The following is a 20,523-nucleotide window of genomic DNA, read 5'->3' as shown; positions in this document are numbered from 1 at the left end:
GAAGGCATAACCTCTTATAAGCATTGTTATAAGATATTCTAAAGGCTTATACATGCTTATAACAAATGATAAATCATTATACTGAAAACTGGGCAGCAGCTTAATATTTAAGCAATAAGGGCCGAGGGGGTGTGGTATATGGACAATATACCACGGCTAAGGGCTGTTCTTCGGTACGACACAACACTGAGTGCCAAGATACAGCCTTTAGCCGTGGTATATTGGATATATACCACAAACCCTTGATGTGCCTTATTGCTATTATAAACTGGTTAACAACTTAATTAGAGCAGTAAAAATAAAGACTGTCAGCTAATCAGTATTCAGGGCTTGAACCACCCAGTTTATAAAACAAGTTATAACAACAAATATAACCATAGTTGCCAGAGGTCATTAGAGAAGTGAGAAAAGTGCATGGAGTGTAAATATTCAGATATAGTATAGAGTGTAAATAGTCAGATATAGTATGGAGTGTAAATATTCAGATATAGTATGGAGTGTAAATAATCAGATATAGTATAGAGTGTAAATAGTCAGATATAGTATGGAGTGTAAATATTCAGATATAGTATAGAGTGTAAATATTCAGATATAGTATGGAGTGTAAATATTCAGATATAGTATAGAGTGTAAATAGTCAGATATAGTATGGAGTGTAAATATTCAGATATAGTATGGAGTGTAAATATTCAGATATAGTATGGAGTGTAAATAGTCAGATATATTATAGAGTGTAAATATTCAGATATAGTATAGAGTGTAAATATTCAGATATAGTATAGAGTGTAAATAGTCAGATATAGTATAGAGTGTAAATATTCAGATATAGTATGGAGTGTAAATAGTCAGATATAGTATGGAGTGCAAATATTCAGATATAGTAGGGAGTGAAAATATTCAGATATAGTAGGGAGTGAAATATTCAGATATAGTAGGAAGTGTACATATTCAGATATAGTAGGAAGTGTACATATTCAGATATAGTAGGAAGTGTAAATATTCAGATATAATAGGAAGTGTAAATATTCAGATATAGTATGGAGTGTAAATATTCAGATATAGTATGGAGTGTAAATATTCAGATATAATAGGAAGTGTAAATATTCAGATATAGTAGGAAGTGTAAATATTCAGATATAGTAGGAAGTGTAAATATTCAGATATAGTGGGGAGTGTAAATACACTACATAATAGGGAGTGTAAATATACTATACAGTAAATAGGTTGCCATTTGGGCTGTAGACCTGTTGTTTAAAAAAAAAGCTTCTGTGAAACAGACCTGGTTCTGTGAGAAGACGGAGCTGAAGCCCTGCTGCTCGGACCCCTCCGCCACACGACCTACGAACTGGAACAAACGCTTCCTGGTGGTGGCGATGATGACGACTTTAGACTCCGGACCTCGTTCCACCTCTATACAGCATACTGGAGCAGGCCTCCCGTCCTCCTCCAGGGAATGGGCCTGTGTTTCATTAACATACATTAATCATTATAATATCTAAATCATTATAAAAATCTAAATGCTACATCAAATACAGTCACAAAAGCTAGTAGCCTGCAGATAAGTTCACATGAAGGAGTGGAACTAATGAATGTACAGTAACTAGGGATGCAGCGATATAACATTTTTTGGCCGATTCCGATATCCAATATTTTCCTTGCCAAAATAAAAACCGACACAGATATCGATATGAAAAAATATTAGCGGCCTTTTAAGGATTCTAGTACAGTTAAATAGGTGAAACAAAGTGTCATATGTTCATTTGTTCAGCTAGGAACAGATTGTTTAATAACTTGTAAATCCATGAATGTATTTTAAATCGCACAACAGATATTCATGACAAATATTCTAGCTGTCACCGCATTACAAAGATGCTTAAGGTGGCTCTTCTTACTATCCAATCTTGCCATGACAGAGGGTATCACGTCTGCTACAGACACAGTTGAGCTTATTTCTCCAGTCAGTTGTTTCGAATGGAGCTAGGAGTGTGTTCATGTTTTCAATGAGAATCCACTGGTTTGTACTGATTGTTGCTACGTACACCCCAAGCACTCGTTTTGTTCCAGCAGGCTCTCCATATAAAAAGTACTGTTCCATCTGGTGGAAACGTCTTGCTTAAGCCTTTTCGTTGTCACTCCAAGCTGCTCCTGTATTACTTGCAGGTGGCTGTATGCTAGCTGTGAGTGTTTAAAATGACCCACTATCTTCCTACCTGTTGCCACTGTCTCAGATATGCTGCGTTGGGCCAAAACACCTTTGTTCACTGCCAGTTGCAGCGTGTGTGCCATGCATGGCAAACTGGCGACTCCGCATTCTTCCAAAGCCTTTGTCATGTTCCGTATATTATCACATAGCACAGCGTGTACTTTGTTCTTGGGGAATTTCCTAGTTTCAAACATGTTCTCAAATGCCATTGAAATGGCAGCAGCGGTATGAGAACCAGCACATTCTTGAGCATGCAATACGGCTTTCCTCAGTACAAAATCCTCGTGGACCCACTGTGCTGTCAGACTCAGCATGCTCATGGGGCTGACATTGCTGGTCGAAATGTCAGTCGTGAAGTTAATAGAAGTGACGCCCATAGCAAGTAGCTCACGGATGTGCTTTTCAACAATAATGTGTAACTCCGGTAGGGCAACATCTAAAAAATAGCGCTCTACTTGGTCATGTGTACCGGGGCTCGAGGTTCTCGACCAGTCGGCGAAAGCCAACATCATCCACGACGGAGAACGGTTGGTTGTCAAGGGCAATGATAGAGCGTTGGACTAGTAACCCGAAAAGTTGCAAGATCGAATCCTCGAGCTGACAAGGTACAAATCTGTCATTCTGCCCCTGAAAAATGCAGTTAACCCACTAGGCCGTCATTGAAAATAAGAATTTGTTCTTAACTGACTTGCCTAGTTAAATAAAGGTAAAATAAAAAAATAAATGAAATCCGTTACCTTGGCGTTAATAGATTTCATCTTTGTGTTGTAAGTCGCTGTGGATAAGAGCGTCTGCTAAATGACGTAAATGTAAACATGTAAATGTCTCTCTGAAATGTTCTTACTCTTTCATATGACTGCTCGACTTAAACTTGTTTAGTTGGAAGTGTGCGCTTAGTTTTTTTTCTGCTTTTGTTCTAAGTAGTCGCTGAACGTCTGGGGGTGATGCACTTTCAAATGAGTCATTAGGTTTGTGGTATTGAAAGATTTCACTCTCTCCCCTCGGGAAGTAACTAGCAGCACAAATGTTGCATATGGCCTTTCTGTCATCTTCCTTTGAAACTTCAAAATAGACCCACAGCAGACATTGTGGGTGGTTAGGAATGCTGGTTAGGAATGCTGGTTAGGAATGCTGGTTAGGAATGCTGGTTAGGAATGCTGGTTAGGAATGCTGGTTAGGAATGCTGTGTTGCACGTGTAGGGCTGTATTTTTCGTGGCGTCATTACGTCACCTATCTATATTATACAGGTTATGCACGTCAGCTTTGACATCGGTTCTGCACATGGGTGTTAAACTATACGTAGAGCCGATGTTGACATTTTTAGCTAATGTCGCCCGATTCCGATATGCTTACCGATATATATCATGCATCCCTAGTAGTAACCAAATCAGCATTGATGAATTAGTTTGAATGTCAAGAGGTTTGATAAGCATGGCTTTCCATTGGTTCAATCTACAAAACATAATCTTGGGGCGGTGTTTATTTTGTGATCCCATCACTGACCTGTTTGAAGTAACCTACTGTGTGTGTGTGTGTGTGTGTGTGTGTGTGTGTGTGTGTGTGTGTGTGTGTGTGTTCTCACCTGTTTGAAGTACTGGTCAGGGTTGGTGTTAAACAGGCTTCCCTCTGAAGCAGAGATCTCAGCCTCGAAGATGATTCCCTGGCTGGTTCCCACTAGGACGGGCCCAGTGTTGGTCTCTGTCCCCAGAAGCTTGTTCCAGCCTACACTCTCTATGAGGTGTCCTCTCCAGCGGGACAGAGACCTCACCTTCTGGGTGTTCCTGTTCAGATACAGACATTCACTGGTACTGAGAGAAATCACCAGGTGGGACCCTGCAGGGGACGAGAGGGGAGAGCAGTGTTAGAAATGTTTAATGACTGATGTAATACTATTGAATAACCAGAAATACACAGATATCTTATTAGTTGCACTAGCTTATGAAAGGAGCATTGCATTTATTGTTGCATTAGCTGGTTGGTAAGCTTCTCTTTCGCTTCATATAAATGACTGGCTGAGGCTTAGAGCTAACCAGATAATGCTGGACAGGGCTTCATAAAAATGACTGGCTGAGGCTTAGAGCTAACCAGATAATGCTGGACAGGGCTTCATATAAATGACTGGCTGAGGCTTAGAGCTAACCAGATAATGCTGGACAGGGCTTCATATAAATGACTGGCTGAGGCTTAGAGCTAACCAGATAATGCTGGACAGGGTTTCATATAAATGACTGGCTGAGGCTTAGAGCTAATCAGATAATGCTGGACAGGGCTTCATATAAATGACTGGCTGAGGCTTAGAGCTAACCAGATAATGCTGGACAGGGCTTCATATAAATGACTGGCTGAGGCTTAGAGCTAACCAGATAATGCTGGACAGGGTTTCATATAAATGACTGGCTCAGGCTTAGAGCTAACCAGATAATGCTGGACAGGGCTTCATGCGCATTATGAAACATCAGAAATACAACTTCTTCAGGCACTAAACTCCTTAGCTAAATGTAAAATAACCTCCTTGGCCAAACGTCTAAATTAATTTAAAATGTATTGATTTATCTTCATTTATTCTATTTTTTAGGGTGAAGTAGTAATAACTATGTTGCTGCTTGGTAACACAGATTCATGGGAAGAACTCGCTGCTAAGGGCAAGGAGTCGGCACAGGATGCCCACTCAATAAAAGAGGCCTCCAAAGGACGCAGTGTAGCCCTCGGTGACTCGACAACTAGTGTTTGAGATTGACTCGTCAACAAGCATATCGAGTGCTCGGTTTGAGATTCAGCCCATTTCAGTATGCACCAAAATAAAATAACTGTAAGAGTATTGGGAATTGAATTGGTACAGACGTTTCTGTCGTTAATTTGGGGTAGTAATTAGATTAACCATAATGGTGTGATGATTACTCACATTAATGAGCTATGAATAACAACGGCAAACTCTGGTGATGATTAACCTGAGAAGTACCCCTATGGAACATGTATCAGTCAGCACAAATACTAATCTGACAATGAGGTAAAACATGAATGAATTGGAGGATCCTGATGCCATTCCATCTCTGGGAGTACTGTGCAAGTATTCTACTTTATTATCCTGCTCCCCGGTTGGTTCTCACCTGTGGGGTCCAGGAAGAGCTCCCCGGTTGGTTCTCACCTGCGGGGTCCAGGAAGAGCTCCCCGGTTGGTTCTCACCTGCGGGGTCCAGAAGAGCTCCCCGGTTGGTTCTCACCTGTGGGATCCAGGAAGAGCTCCCCGGTTGGTTCTCACCTGCGGGGTCCAGGAAGAGCTCCCCGGTTGGTTCTCACCTGTGGGGTCCAGGAAGAGCTCCCCGGTTGGTTCTCACCTGCGGGGTCCAGGAAGAGCTCCCCGGTTGGTTCTCACCTGCGGGGTCCAGGAAGAGCTCCCCGGTTGGTTCTCACCTGTGGGGTCCAGGAAGAGCTCCCCGGTTGGTTCTCACCTGTGGGGTCCAGGAAGAGCTCCCCGGTTGGTTCTCACCTGTGGGGTCCAGGAAGAGCTCCCCGGTTGGTTCTCACCTGTGGGGTCCAGGAAGAGCTCCCCGGTTGGTTCTCACCTGTGGGGTCCAGGAAGAGCTCCCCGGTTGGTTCTCACCTGTGGGGTCCAGGAAGAGCTCCCCGGTTGGTTCTCACCTGTGGGGTCCAGGAAGAGCTCCCCGGTTGGTTCTCACCTGTGGGGTCCAGGAAGAGCTCCCGGTTGGTTCTCACCTGTGGGGTCCAGGAAGAGCTCCCCGGTTGGTTCTCACCTGTGGGGTCCAGGAAGAGCTCCCCGGTTGGTTCTCACCTGTGGGGTCCAGGAAGAGCTCCCCGGTTGGTTCTCACCTGTGGGGTCCAGGAAGAGCTCCCCGGTTGGTTCTCACCTGTGGGGTCCAGGAAGAGCTCCCCGGTTGGTTCTCACCTGTGGGGTCCAGGAAGAGCTCCCCGGTTGGTTCTCACCTGTGGGGTCCAGGAAGAGCTCCCCGGTTGGTTCTCACCTGTGGGGTCCAGGAAGAGCTCCCCGGTTGGTTCTCACCTGTGGGGTCCAGGAAGAGCTCCCCGGTTGGTTCTCACCTGTGGGGTCCAGGAAGAGCTCCCCGGTTGGTTCTCACCTGTGGGGTCCAGGAAGAGCTCCCCGGTTGGTTCTCACCTGTGGGGTCCAGGAAGAGCTCCCCGGTTGGTTCTCACCTGTGGGGTCCAGGAAGAGCTCCCCGGTTGGTTCTCACCTGTGGGGTCCAGGAAGAGCTCCCCGGTTGGTTCTCACCTGTGGGGTCCAGGAAGAGCTTGTGTACTCTGCTGTCATCCTTCCTCCCCAGTTCTATCTGGTTGGGCTGGTCCGGCTTGGCAAGGTCAATCCTGGAACAACATGCAGAGGAAATCTTAATAAACTCCTTTATAAAGTCGTGTTCACTCATCTTAGACACCAATACGGTACATGCAATCTGATGTGAAAACACACATACACACACACACACACACACACACACACACACACACACACACACACAGGTATTTCAGAATAGATTTTACAATTGATATTTTATAAGACATGAAATATTCATGCTTATTATCATTATACCAATCCAATGTTATACAGTATGCATTCAAATCAATACCATCAGAGTATTTTACAGATCACCCTGAATGACTGACAAGATCAACCCTTACCCCTTTAATCCCATCACTTAGCAATCACATCAAGATACAAACTAATCCATTCACACATCCGGTTCTTCTCACACAGATAGGCTTGGACAGGCATGGGTGACAGGCATGGAGGACAGCAAGGCATGGAGGACAGCAAGTCATGGAGGACAGCAAGGCATGGAGGACAGCAAGGCATGGAGGACAGCAAGGCATGGAGGACAGCAAGGCATGGAGGACAGAAGTCATGGAGACAGCAAGGCAGGGAGGACAGCAAGGCATGGAGGACAGCAAGGCATGGAGGACAGAAGGCATGGAGGACAGCAAGGCATGGAGGACAGCAAGTCATGGAGGACAGCAAGGCATGGAGGACAGCAAGGCATGGAGGACAGCAAGGCATGGAGGACAGCAAGGCATGGAGGACAGCAAGGCATGGAGGACAGCAAGGCATGGAGGACAGCAAGGCATGGAGGACAGCAAGGCATGGAGGACAGCAAGGCATGGAGGACAGCAAGGCATGGAGGACAGCAAGGCATGGAGGACAGCAAGGCATGGAGGACAGCAAGGCATGGAGGACAGCAAGGCATGGAGGACAGCAAGGCATGGAGGACAGCAAGGCATGGAGGACAGCAAGGCATGGAGGACAGCAAGGCATGGAGGACAGCAAGGCATGGAGGACAGCAAGGCATGGAGGACAGCAAGGCATGGGTGACAGGCATGGGTGACAGGCATGGGTGACAGGCATGGGTGACAGGCATGGGTGACAGGCATGGGTGACAGGCATGGGTGACAAGGCCAATTGCTCCTTCAACATTTTTGGGCACTGAGCAAATTTCAGGTGTTGTGAGGCGTAAACTTGAACGTTGTGAGCATTCTGTGCAACGTCCAGCGTGTGTTTACTGTGAACACTGAAATAACACTTTTATAGTGTGGCCAAATAGGCTCCTGTGGATATTTGAGCATAATGTAGGTCTATAAGAGTGGCCTACCAACAAAACCAATACAGCCTATGTATTTCTATGATATAGCCTACAATAGTCTATATGGTGTTCAATGAAGGTCTACATTCCATGAACCTTTCTAAACACATGTGGGGCTGGACATGAACCTTTTATACACTTTATCTAGGACTGATGTTTCACTGGTCTGTAACATCATGGGTCAAATAGAGGACTGATGTTTTCCCTGGTCTGTAACACCATGGGTCAAATAGAGGACTGATGTTTCACTGGTCTGTAACACCATGGGTCAAATAGAGGACTGATGTTTCACTGGTCTGTAACACCATGGGTCAAATAGAGGACTGATGTTTCCCTGGTCTGTAACACCATGGGTCAAATAGAGGACTGATGTTTCACTGGTCTGTAACACCATGGGTCAAATAGAGGACTGATGTTTCACTGGTCTGTAACACCATGGGTCAAATAGAGGACTGATGTTTCACTGGTCTGTAACACCATGGGTCAAATAGAGGACTGATGTTTCACTGGTCTGTAACACCATGGGTCAAATAGAGGACTGATGTTTCACTGGTCTGTAACACCATGGGTCAAATAGAGGACTGATGTTTCACTGGTCTGTAACACCATGGGTCAAATAGAGGACTGAAAATTGCATTTTATTGAGTTGTATTGATGCAAGAAACCGATATACAAAATAAATTATTATCACCATGCAGTGAATCAGACAAAGATGTAGGCCATTTTGGTTTCTTTGCATATTCCAGCGTCTCAACATACAACACTGCCCCTTTAAGACATTAACCAGCTATTTACCAGACACCTTTGTCAGACAGCTATTTTAACATTTTAAATGTAACCTTTATTTAACCAGCCAAGTCAGTTAATTAAGAACAAATTCTTATTTACAATGACGGCCTACTGGGGAACAGTGGGTTAACTGTCTTGTTCAAGGTCAGAATTACAGATTTTTTACCTTGTCAGCTCAGGGATTCGATCCAGCAACCTTCCGGTTACTGGCCCAACGCTAGAAATGTAAGCCTACAAGTTATGTCGTCATGTAGGACACAATCACTCTCCCATTGCTGACTAATAATTAGCTACACACACACACACACACACACACACACACACACACACACACACACACACATATATATATAGCTAATTATATCTGGGCTAATGACTCGCAAAGAATATCAACAAATGTGCACACGCCACTCTGCACTTTGATCTGATAAGCACCACTGGAAAAAGACCACTTGTAGGCTACCGGTCGGACTTCTCCTCCGATGCACCAGACATCTGTATATAATGAGGAGTTGCTCATGTCTTCGCCTTAACAATAGGAGTTGTTGTCCCAAAGGCAGGAAGGCAGGCGACAAGCTTAAATCCAATATAAACCCATAGAAACGCATTGGGCTTATTTTGGACAGATATTGGCCTCTCGCTTCACCTCTCTGGATGTGCAATGCCTACTGCAAAATCACTAAGTCAATCATGCAAAGTTAGATTTGTTTGCATTCAAAGGAGGGTGATACTATGTTGATTTGATCACAAATCCTACAGAAGAGAAACGTTGATATAAATATTAGTGTAAACTAACAGGGCGAACTCAGTGAAATTCAATCTCGTGCGTCTCCGGAGCCTGGACTGCCGCGCACGCACCCACGCAGCTTAGAGGGAACATTGGAAAGGGCTATTCACAACACCATGAAATCGCAGCTTTCAAAAGTGTCTCCTTACCTCAGAAGAGTGTCCTTCCCTAAACTCATGCATAGCTGATTGTTGCAGACAGCAAAGTGGTTGATCTTCTCCGGGGGTGAGAAATCAATCCTCTGTTTGTTGAATATCGGCTTCTCCTCTTCCAGTCTCACATTCACAAACCCTGCAACGAATCAGAAGCAGCCATTAATATAATCACTTATCATGTCAATCATCATCGCTAGCCCAATGGACTAAAAGAGCCTAACGTTCTTCCTTATAGTCCAGGACATTGCATGTTCTGTTTAGAGGAGAATTCACCTCTACCTACATGTACAAATTACCTCAACTAACCCGTACCCCAGCACAATGACTCGGTACCGGTACCCCCTAACTAATCTGTACCCCCTAACTAACCTGTACCCCAGCACAATGACTCGGTGCCAGTACCCCCTAACTAACCCGTACCCCCTAACTAACCCGTACCCCAGCACAATGACTCGGTACCGGTACCCCCTAACTAACCTGTACCCCAGCACAATGACTCGGTGCCAGTACCCCTAACTAACCCGTACCCCTAACTAACCTGTACCCCAGCACAATGACTCGGTACCGGTACCCCCTAACTAACCTGTACCCCAGCACAATGACTCGGTACCAGTACCCCCTAACTAACCGGTACCACCTAACTAACCAGTACCCCAGCACAATGACTCGGTACCCATACCCCCTAACTAACCTGTATCCCAGCACAATGACTCGGTACCGGCCCCTAACTAACCTGTACCCCAGCACAATGACTCGGTACCAGTACCCCTAACTAACCCGTACCCCCTAACTAACCCGTACCCCAGCACAATGACTCGGTACCAGTACCCCTAACTAACTCGTACCCCCTAACTAACCAGTACCCCAGCACAATGACTCGGTACCGGTACCCCCTAACTAACCTGTACCCCCTAACTAACCCGTACCCCAGCACAATGACTCGGTACCGGTACCCCCTAACTAACCTGTACCCCTAACTAACCTGTACCCCAGCACAATGACTCGGTACCGGTACCCCTAACTAACCCGTACCCCTAACTAACCCGTACCCCAGCACAATGACTCGGTACCGGTACCCCTAACTAACCCGTACCCCTAACTAACCCGTACCCCAGCACAATGACTCGGTACGGTACCCCCTAACTAACCCGTACCCCAGCACAATGACACGGTACCCCCTAACTAACCAGTACCCCAGCACAATGACTCGGTACCGGTACCCCCTAACTAACCAGAACCCCCTAACTAACCAGTACCCCCTAACTAACCTGTACCCCAGCACAATGACTCGGTACCAGTACCCCCTAACTAACCGGTACCACCTAACTAACCAGTACCCCAGCACAATGACTCGGTACCCATACCCCCTAACTAACCTGTACCCCAGCACAATGACTCGGTACCGGTACCCCCTAACTAACCTGTACCCCAGCACAATGACTCGGTACCAGTACCCCCTAACTAACCCGTACCCCCTAACTAACCCGTACCCCAGCACAATGACTCGGTACCAGTACCCCCTAACTAACTCGTACCCCCTAACTAACCAGTACCCCAGCACAATGACTCGGTACCGGTACCCCCTAACTAACCTGTACCCCCTAACTAACCCGTACCCCAGCACAATGACTCGGTACCGGTACCCCCTAACTAACCCGTACCCCAGCACAATGACTCGGTACCGGTACCCCCTAACTAACCTGTACCCCCTAACTAACCTGTACCCCAGCACAATGACTCGGTACCGGTACCCCCTAACTAACCCGTACCCCAGCACAATGACTCGGTACCGGTACCCCCTAACTAACCCGTACCCCAGCACAATGACACGGTACCCCCTAACTAACCAGTACCCCAGCACAATGACTCGGTACCGGTACCCCCTAACTAACCAGAACCCCCTAACTAACCAGTACCCCCTAACTAACCTGTACCCCAGCACAATGACTCGGTACCGGTACCCCCTAACTAACCAGAACCCCTAACTAACCAGTACCCCCTAACTAACCCGTACCCCAGCACAATGACTCGGTACCGGTACCCCTAACTAACCCGTACCCCAGCACAATGACTCGGTACCAGTACCCCCTAACTAACCCGTACCCCCTAACTAACCAGTACCCCAGCACAATGACTCGGTACCAGTACCCCCTAACTAACCCGTACCCCCTAACTAACCCGTACCCCAGCACAATGACTCGGTACCAGTACCCCCTAACTAACCCGTACCCCCTAACTAACCTGTACCCCAGCACAATGACTCGGTACCAGTAGCCCCTAACTAACCCGTACCCCAGCACAATGACTCGGTACCGGTACCCCCTAACTAACCCGTACCCCAGCACAATGACTCGGTACCAGTACCCCCTAACTAACCCGTACCCCCTAACTAACCAGTACCCCAGCACAATGACTCGGTACCAGTACCCCCTAACTAACCAGTACCCCAGCACAATGACTCGGTACCAGTACCCCCTAACTAACCAGTACCCCAGCACAATGACTCGGTACCAGTACCCCCTGTATATAACCTCGTTATTCTTATTGTGTTACTTTTTCTTTCTTTAGTTCCTTTGGTAAATATTTTCTTAACTCTTCTTGAACTGCAGTGTTGGTTAAGGGCTTGTAAACAAGCATTTCACCAAGGTCTACACTTGTATTCGGGGCGTGGTGACAAATAAAGTTTGATTTGAATTGGCAATGGCAGCCACAACAAACAATATTTTTGCGGTACGGTTCTAGAAACATAAAGTCCTCTACTTTCATATCACATCAAAATAATTTAACAAATGCACTTACTCTACAGTGTTTTAACCGGTTTTAACACAGTTACAGACAGTATTTTTCAGTGGCAACACGTTTGTGGCATCCGTCTTCCGTTAACACAGAGACGCAGATATAAAATAACCCTTTAAACCAAACAGAAGACGCCTTCGTCCAGTGAATCGCATGTGTAATGTAATGAAACTCAGAGCCATGATGAAGGGCCAGAGGAAATACTTGGCGCTAGGAGCTAGTTCGCTATGAATGGGTTACATAATTACCAACATCATCAATTTCATATTATCAAATCGGTATCAAGCGGAACATGAATACATATAATCATTCTACAGCTATATTGAAGTAATTTAGTGCATAAATTCAACAATATAGATAGTCCCAACAATAGAGCCTTATCCTAAACAGACCTATTTGAAAGGCCCGTAGCCTTGCCCCAGTACCTGAATGCGTTATGCCGATGTTGGCAGCAGACAGGCGGCTACTGTGTTGCACAGGGTGCCTGCTGTTCTGCGAGTCTTCGTATTCATCCAGGATAGAAGACATTACAAAACGTAAGGGGGTGATCTACAGCAGAGAACCTAACTAACAGCTAACTTAAGTGCTACAAAGTCGGATCATGCGGTGGCATAATGACTGGACGAGCTATGAGCTAACAAGGTAACGCTAGCTTTCTGGAGTCTACAAACACCCCATTCTGTTGCGTGAAAAAAAGGATTCAAAATTGAAGCGTACTCTACATGAAAGAAAACGGCATTATCTTAGCCATATAAAAACAATCAAAACATGCTAACTGTGTGTAACTTCCCGAAAATGTACAAACGCACAAAAAGGGAAAGGACCAGTGTGTAGTCAGGTGATCTTGACACCGAAATCATGTGACGAGAACAATCTTGTAGTTCTATAGTCTGGCACGAGAAGGCGCACTTTGTCCAAATTTCTGACAGCCACTGACATCTATTTTAAGATTTGAGGCTAGTAAATCCACTCCCCCCCAAAAAAAGATATCAAATTGTATTTGTCACATGCGCCAAATGCATGAAAAAGAAAAGGAGAGCTGCACACTAGGAGCTCAGATGCAATAATTGAATAACCTAATATCCAACGTGTCGACAGACAAGCTGTCTTCATCGGGGTATAATGCGCTTGTAAGTAAATTACTATTTACAAGCCCTTAACCAACAATGCAGTAGGAAAATATTAGCAAAAAAATTGCTATAATTAAGAGGAAAAAGTAACAATCAAATAACAATAACAAGGCTATATACAGGGGTTACCAATAATGAGTCAATGTGTGGGTACAGGTTTATCGAGGTAATTAAGGTAATATGTATACTTAACAAAAAGATCCCAGGCATTTTCCATACGCACAAAAAGCTGAGGAGTATTTCTGTCTGTAATAAAGCCCTTTTGTTGGCAAAAACTCATTATGATTGGCTGGACCTGGCTCCCAAGTGGGGGGCCTATGCCCTCCCATGCCCACCCATGTCTGCACCCCTGCCCAGTCATGTGAAATCCATAGATTAGGGCCTAATGAATGTATTTCAGATGATTGGTTTCCTTCTATGAACTGTAACTCAGTAAAATCTTTTAAATTGTTGCATGTTGCGTTTATATTTTTGTTCAGTATATATGTAAGTAGAGGTAAAGTAACTATGCATAGATAATAAACAGCCAGTAGCAGCAGCGTAAAACAGGAGGTAAATGGAAATGGTCGAGGGTAGACATTTTATTAACTGTTTTAGCAGTTTTATGGCTTGGGGGCAGAAACTGTTAAGGAGCAGTTTAGACCTGGACTTCAGTACAGCCGTGTGGTGGTAGAGAGAACAGACTACAGGTGGCTGGAGTCTTTGACCATTTTTAAGGCCAATACAAGACCTTCGTTAATTATACTTCATATCTGTTGTCAAAATACACTACTGGAAATCATGTATTGCACTTCTGATTCGTTGCACAATAGAGACAATGCCAACACTAAAAAGTTAAGATAAATAATTGTATTACTGTCACGATCAAAAAAATATTATCACAGCAAATATTTTGGGAAGTAGCTTTACACCTCAAAACAGCCTGCAATATAGGAACTCAAGCAACCATTCAAGGGTCTTATATATATATATATTGTCTGCCAACTCTCCGCAAATAGTTCCCATCTTTCCCTGAGCTGCGTCTGGTGGGGGCGGGCTATGCAAATCACAACATGACTGAGCGGAAAGTTGCCTCAAAACCGATTCACGTCGCTGTCATTCACAGTCCAACAAGGTGACAGAAGAAAAACTCTTCTACAGAATCGCACTTCGGAATAGCCTAAAATAAGACTGAGCTTTTATGCACTGGAAAGTTACTATTCTTCAACTTTAATCGTTGGACATGCCACCTCAAATGGATTATTATTGTGAAGAATCCCGCGTCCCCTCTTCATGCGGATTGATGAGCCAAGAGGCCGGGTTGGAGAGGGAGCCAGCGCCCGGGTTGGAGAGGGAGACAGCGGCTATCAGCTGTATGCTGGTGGGGGACGGGGCGGTGGGCAAGACAAGCATGATAGTCAGTTACACCAGCAATGGATATCCCACGGAATACAAACAGACCGGCTTTGATGTCTTTTCTGGTGAGTACCTTTCAATTACTGGAAATACATTAAAGAAAAATAACTATATAGCCTAAGTTTATAACCATATAATATCCTTATTTATAAGAATTAAACAACTAAATGTATTGTTGTCTACTAGGTAATTGCACTGTATATAATGTTTTTATGGAACTAGAGCCTATGATTTACAAACCCAAACTATTAACAAGCTTGAGTTAAGAAATAATTATATTCTTGTGTTTTCTTCAACAGGTCAGGTCCAAGTAGAAGGAGCCCCAGTCAGAATACAACTACTGGACACAGCTGGACAGGTAACAATATCAGACTCTGTTATATATATATATATATATATATATATATATATATATATATATGAACATTATTTAATCCATAATGAATAGTCTATTCTTGAATCTCATCAGTCCAATTCAATGACAACAGTTTGAAACATGTTGGAATGTAATTTTGAGATGAATTAGACACGTCTGCTTTGTAGAATCAGTCACAAATGTGACAAAAATATATAGCGACAGGAAAGCATTCAGTCTTTCACATGTAGCAGCAGTAGTTTGGTTCTAAAGGCCACTACATGTAATGCTGTGTGAGTCATCGTCTCTCTCTGTCACGGCGTCCATTGTTGTTGTTCAGACAGCATTCACATACTGCTGAATCAGCTAAGCTGACCCCCCTCTCTCTCTATCTTGACATTTCCAGGAGGTGTTTGATGATTTCCGCTCCCTCTCCTACTCCCAGACGGATGTCTTCCTGCTCTGCTTCAGTGTGGTCAACCCCACCTCCTTCCACAATGTCACCAACAAGTGGATCCCAGAGATCCGAGCCTGCAACCCCTCAGCTCCCATCATCCTTGTGGGCACCCAGTCCGACCTCCTGCTGGACGTCAACGTTCTGATCAACCTGGCCCGCCGCGGGGTCAAACCAGTGCTGACCCCTCGGGCGCGGAGCATGGCGGTGAAGATCAGAGCGGCGGACTATGTGGAATGTTCTTCATTGACGCAGAAGAACTTAAAAGAGGCGTTCGACGCGGCCATCTTTTCTGCCATCAAACACAAGGTCAGAAAGGAGAAGAAGAGGCAGCTGTCGGACAGACGCAGCAAGGCCTTCTCTAAATGCAGCTGGAAGAAATTATTCTGTTTTATCTGAGATGAGATCCCATGGGCCCTGGACAGAATAATGACTATTATTATTTATTAACTTATGAAGACTTACTAAGAACTTGTAGCTTTGGAATCATCCCAAAATTGGTAAATGAACTGAGTTCTATTGGAGTCCTGGACTGGAGACAGTGGAATAGTGTACTTCAGTAGCCCTTTTAGGTAACCAAGTAAGAACGGGTACTGAAGCATAATAAAGACAAGAGAATATCAAATCAAACCAAGGACATTGAGTACATCTTGTCAGTGGGACAAGGCTGTCATGTAAATGTTGTAAAATTTACTGCACTGCCTCTGTGTGATAGTCAGAGAGTCAGTGGGTTGTGAGAGAGAAGGATATTTTTCGGTAATCAGGGGTTGGTTGTTAGCCTTTTCTCATTTGCATTCTTTGCTGCCCAGCCACACAGACCCAGGCCTATTCATATTCAACAGTGTATGTAGGCTGAAGTCACAGGGCTAGGCTAGGTCCTACCTTCTTACCTGTGTGTGAACTGGGAATGGCTTCCACAGGCCATTGTGTTGATTAGGGCGGCACGTAGCCTAGCGGTTAGGGCATTGGGCCAGCAACAAGGTAGAAAAAATCGCAAGGCACTTTTTAGTTATTTTATTTTATTTCATCTTTATTTAACCAGGTAGGCTAGTTGAGAACAAGTTCTCATTTACAACTGCGACCTGGCTAAGATAAAGCAAAGCAGTGTGACACAAACAACAACACAGAGTTACACATTGAATAACAAGCGTACAGTCAATAAAACAATAGAAAAAAAAAGGAAGTCTATATACAGTGCGTGCAAATGACGTGAGGAGGTAAGGCAATAAACAGGCCATAATTGCTCCAGGCTCACGACCCCACTCTCCGAGGGTGTCTCAGGGAGAGTTGGGATGTGCCAAAAACACACATAGGACTAATAGGAAATAGGACAAATATAAGCACCCACCAAATGAATTAGTTAAATTATTAAGCTTTGATGCAATCAACTGTCAGTATCAACACCTCTGACCTCCATCCTCTCACCTACCAACCAATGTAATGTTATCAACTGATAGTCGTCGCATGTCAGACAAGTGACGGAAGGTTGGTCCATTCATTCTTTAACTATGATAAATCTTGAGGCAACTTCGGGAAAATATGATCAATTACAATGTAATGACTGTATACAGTATAGGCTATAATCCCCCAGCCTGAGGCTTCAAATAAAATCTTATGGTCACATACACATGTTTAGCAGATGTTATTGCTGGTGTAGCGAAATCCATTTGACTTGTTTTTTATAACACATAAAAAACTAAATACTGCAAAGTTGCTTAGGGGCTAAAAGCGAGGCTGCCCGATCTTTCGGCGCCATCTTTTCTTGCAGCCTTAAGGCCTCTGCAGCATGTTCAGTTGGGTTTGCAGCCTTAAGGCCTCTGCAGCATGTTCAGTTGGGTTTGCAGCCTTAAGGCCTCTGCAGAATGTTCAGTTGGGTTTGCAGCCTTAAGGCCTCTGCAGCATGTTCAGTTGGGTTTGCAGCCTTAAGGCCTCTGCAGAATGTTCAGTTGGGTTTGCAGCCTTAAGGCCTCTGCAGCATGTTCAGTTGGGTTTGCAGCCTTAAGGCCTCTGCAGCATGTTCAGTTGGGTTTGCAGCCTTAAGGCCTCTGCAGAATGTTCAGTTGGGTTTGCAGCCTTAAGGCCTCTGCAGAATGTTCAGTTGGGTTTGCAGCCTTAAGGCCTCTGCAGAATGTTCAGTTGGGTTTGCAGCCTTAAGGACTCTGCAGAATGTTCAGTTGGGTTTGCAGCCTTAAGGCCTCTGCAGCATGTTCAGTTGGGTTTGCAGCCTAAAGGCCTCTGCAGCATGTTCAGTTGGGTTTGCAGCCTTAAGGCCTCTGCAGCATGTTCAGTTGGGTTTGCAGCCTAAAGGCCTCTGCAGCATGTTCAGTTGGGTTTGCAGCCTTAAGGCCTCTGCAGCATGTTCAGTTGGGTTTGCAGCCTTAAGGCCTCTGCAGAATGTTCAGTTGGGTTTGCAGCCTTAAGGCCTCTGCAGAATGTTCAGTTGGGTTTGCAGCCTTAAGGCCTCTGCAGAATGTTCAGTTGGGTTTGCAGCCTTAAGGCCTCTGCAGAATGTTCTGTTGGGTTTGCAGCCTAGCAGAACTCCACTAGGAGAAGTGAATGTCTGTGCCTCGCATACTCCCTTAAAATACCTTTTCTTGAAAAGCCGCAATAGTACTCTTTGTCCCTCTTGAGATTCCGTAGCCAGTATACACTTCCTCAAAATAATCAGAATTAATCGAAAATAATTCAAGAAATCTGTAATAAATTGACTGGGGTTTTTTTTCAGAGGGGGTCTTAGTCACGCAATTTTGCATGTAACTAAGATGTTTGGTTCAGTATTTCTCTAGGAAGTGAATGTGAAAATGAGTCGTCTCATTGAATGACAACCATCACTACGTTGAAGAATCCCTACTGTTGACCGATCACCGACAAAAAGGCGTAGACTTCGGCCACCGAACTTCAGCTTGCCTCAAGAAAAATGTTGTGTGCACGAACAGATGAAAAAAACATTGCCAAAGACCAAAACGAACCAAAACGTGACAAAAAAATGGCATCATAATATAGTATACGCAGAAACTGTTTTGGATGGGAAGCATGCGGATGCCTTTAGGGTGGCTATGTAAACAGCCTCTTAACCAGATCTCCATCCTCCCCCATCTTAATCAGTGTAAAGCCAACAGGCGGGGTAGGGAAACTAGAGAGTAATCCAACCTTACCCTGGCCCAGCAGAAAGCCCCGGCCCACTGTCTCTGTTTTAGTCTTGGTTTGTTTACATCGGTAGTGAGTAGAGACTAAACCCCAGGCAATAGAAACCCCAAGACCGCCCAGCTCAGTTAACCTCCAGTGAATGAAACACCCCTCCTGTCTCTGTCTGATTGTAGTCCCCACTCTCTATCTCCAGCAGATTCAACCCTACTGCTCTATAGAATACACTGTGTACATTATAGTAGGCTAAATAGCTCCTGCTTGAATGTTAACACTCACTTTAAATAGCCTGGTTGCCCATCTAGGTCTGTGGTTTATTGGTCAGGGATGTTATTGCCAGACCAATGGTGACGGTCAGTCCTAGCTTGTTTATAGAGATGAGGGTTGGCATCCAGGCTATATGCTGGTTATGCTTCTCGTGGAAGAGCTAATGTGAATTTGATATATATTTCTGTTTGTTTTAAACAGTTCATTGAAAGTCTTTTTGTCTGCAATGTTACAGATGACATGGAATTTTTACCATAATGCTTTTAAAAGCTGTGAACAGTTTACTTTTGGGGAATCGTATATTTCTGTCACTAATCTTTTAAACCAAACCCTCTGTCAATACTTTGCTTTTTCATACTGTGTTTGAATGAAGCAATGGAAATAAATAATTAAACAAATCCAAATGTATATTATTTTGTCATCATTTATCACTGATATATTTGAATAAAAATAAATAAATGTATATTGATATTCCATTGTGTGGCTCCAGAGACTCCTAAAACCATGTCTAGCACCTCAGAATGATATGAAGGTCTGGTTAGGGAAAACCCAACTGGAGTCTATGGGCTTTTAGCATTGGGGGGTTCTGAGTATTCTGTACCAACACCCCAGATTCCTTATACCGGGACAAATGGCGGGTCGCGGGTGATTTTTATTTGGACCCACAAGTTCTGATTTAAAAAAAAAAGATTTGTATTTTTTATTGTTGGAGATAAGACTGTAAAAACACCTGCAAATCAGCTCCAAGGGATTTTTATGGAGAGATACAGTGCCTTCAGAAAGTATTCACACCCCTTGACTTTTTCCACATTTTGGTTGTTGTTTCAGCCTGAATTTAAAATGGATTCAATTGAGATTTTTTTTTCCCACTGGCCTACACACAATACCCCTTAATGTCAAAGTGGAATGATATTTTTCAACAAAAAAAAAATGTAAACAAATGAATTAATAATGAAAAGCTAAAATGTCTTGAGTCAATAAGTATTCAACACCTTTGCTATGGCAACGCCTAAATACAGTACGTTCAGGAGCAGAAATGTGCTTAACAAGTCACATGAGTGGCTCAGTGGTCTAAGGCACTGCATCTTTGTACAAGAGGTGTCACTACAGTCCCTGGTTCGATTCCAGACCGTATCACATCCGGCCATGATTGGGAGTCCCATAGGACAGCGCACAATTGGCCCAGCGGCGTCCGGGTCTGGCCGGAGTAGGCCGTCATTGTAAATAAGAATTTGTTCTTAACTGACTTGTCTAGTTAAATAAAGGTTACATAAAGGTTAAATAAAACATTATAAGTTGCATAGACTCACCCTGCAGTACATGCAATAGTAGTGTTTAACATGATTTTTGAATGACTACCTCATCTCTGTACCCCACACATGTAAGGTCCCTCAGTTGAGCTGTGAATTTCAAACACAGATTCAACCATAAATACCAGGGAG

At 44.4% G+C, this 20,523-nt stretch overlaps 2 protein-coding genes across 3 annotated transcripts in view; one reads left to right on the top strand and one right to left on the bottom strand.

Annotated features, from left to right (window-relative positions):
• vps18 (VPS18 core subunit of CORVET and HOPS complexes) overlaps nucleotides 1–13,211 on the bottom strand; it is a 32,490-nt gene extending 19,279 nt beyond the window's left edge. The window contains exons 1-5 of one of the 2 annotated variants that reach the window (XM_045721124.1): nucleotides 12,762–13,211; nucleotides 9,535–9,676; nucleotides 6,450–6,541; nucleotides 3,787–4,037; nucleotides 1,280–1,459 (exon numbers count right to left, since the gene is read on the bottom strand). In XM_045721124.1, coding sequence (XP_045577080.1) covers nucleotides 1,280–1,459; nucleotides 3,787–4,037; nucleotides 6,450–6,541; nucleotides 9,535–9,676; nucleotides 12,762–12,864 — 768 coding nt within the window. In that variant the 5' untranslated portion in view covers nucleotides 12,865–13,211. The remainder of the gene's footprint in view (nucleotides 1–1,279; nucleotides 1,460–3,786; nucleotides 4,038–6,449; nucleotides 6,542–9,534; nucleotides 9,677–12,761) is intronic. The other variant, XM_045721123.1, reaches the window with a different exon arrangement.
• Nucleotides 13,212–14,536: 1,325 nt separating this feature from the next.
• Nucleotides 14,537–19,479, top strand: rhov (ras homolog family member V). Its single transcript, XM_014206126.2, has 3 exons — nucleotides 14,537–14,926; nucleotides 15,161–15,219; nucleotides 15,623–19,479. The coding sequence occupies exons 1-3, from the start codon at nucleotides 14,689–14,691 to the stop codon at nucleotides 16,067–16,069; spliced, it is 744 nt and encodes a 247-aa protein (XP_014061601.1). The 5' UTR covers nucleotides 14,537–14,688; the 3' UTR covers nucleotides 16,070–19,479.
• The last annotated feature ends 1,044 nt before the right edge of the window (nucleotides 19,480–20,523 follow it).

Source organism: Salmo salar, chromosome ssa06, assembly GCF_905237065.1.
Source record: "Salmo salar chromosome ssa06, Ssal_v3.1, whole genome shotgun sequence".
In the NCBI taxonomy this organism is placed as follows: domain Eukaryota; kingdom Metazoa; phylum Chordata; class Actinopteri; order Salmoniformes; family Salmonidae; genus Salmo; species Salmo salar.
The sequence above is the reverse complement of the archived record's forward strand: the minus strand, read 5'-3'. Positions and strand labels throughout refer to the sequence as shown.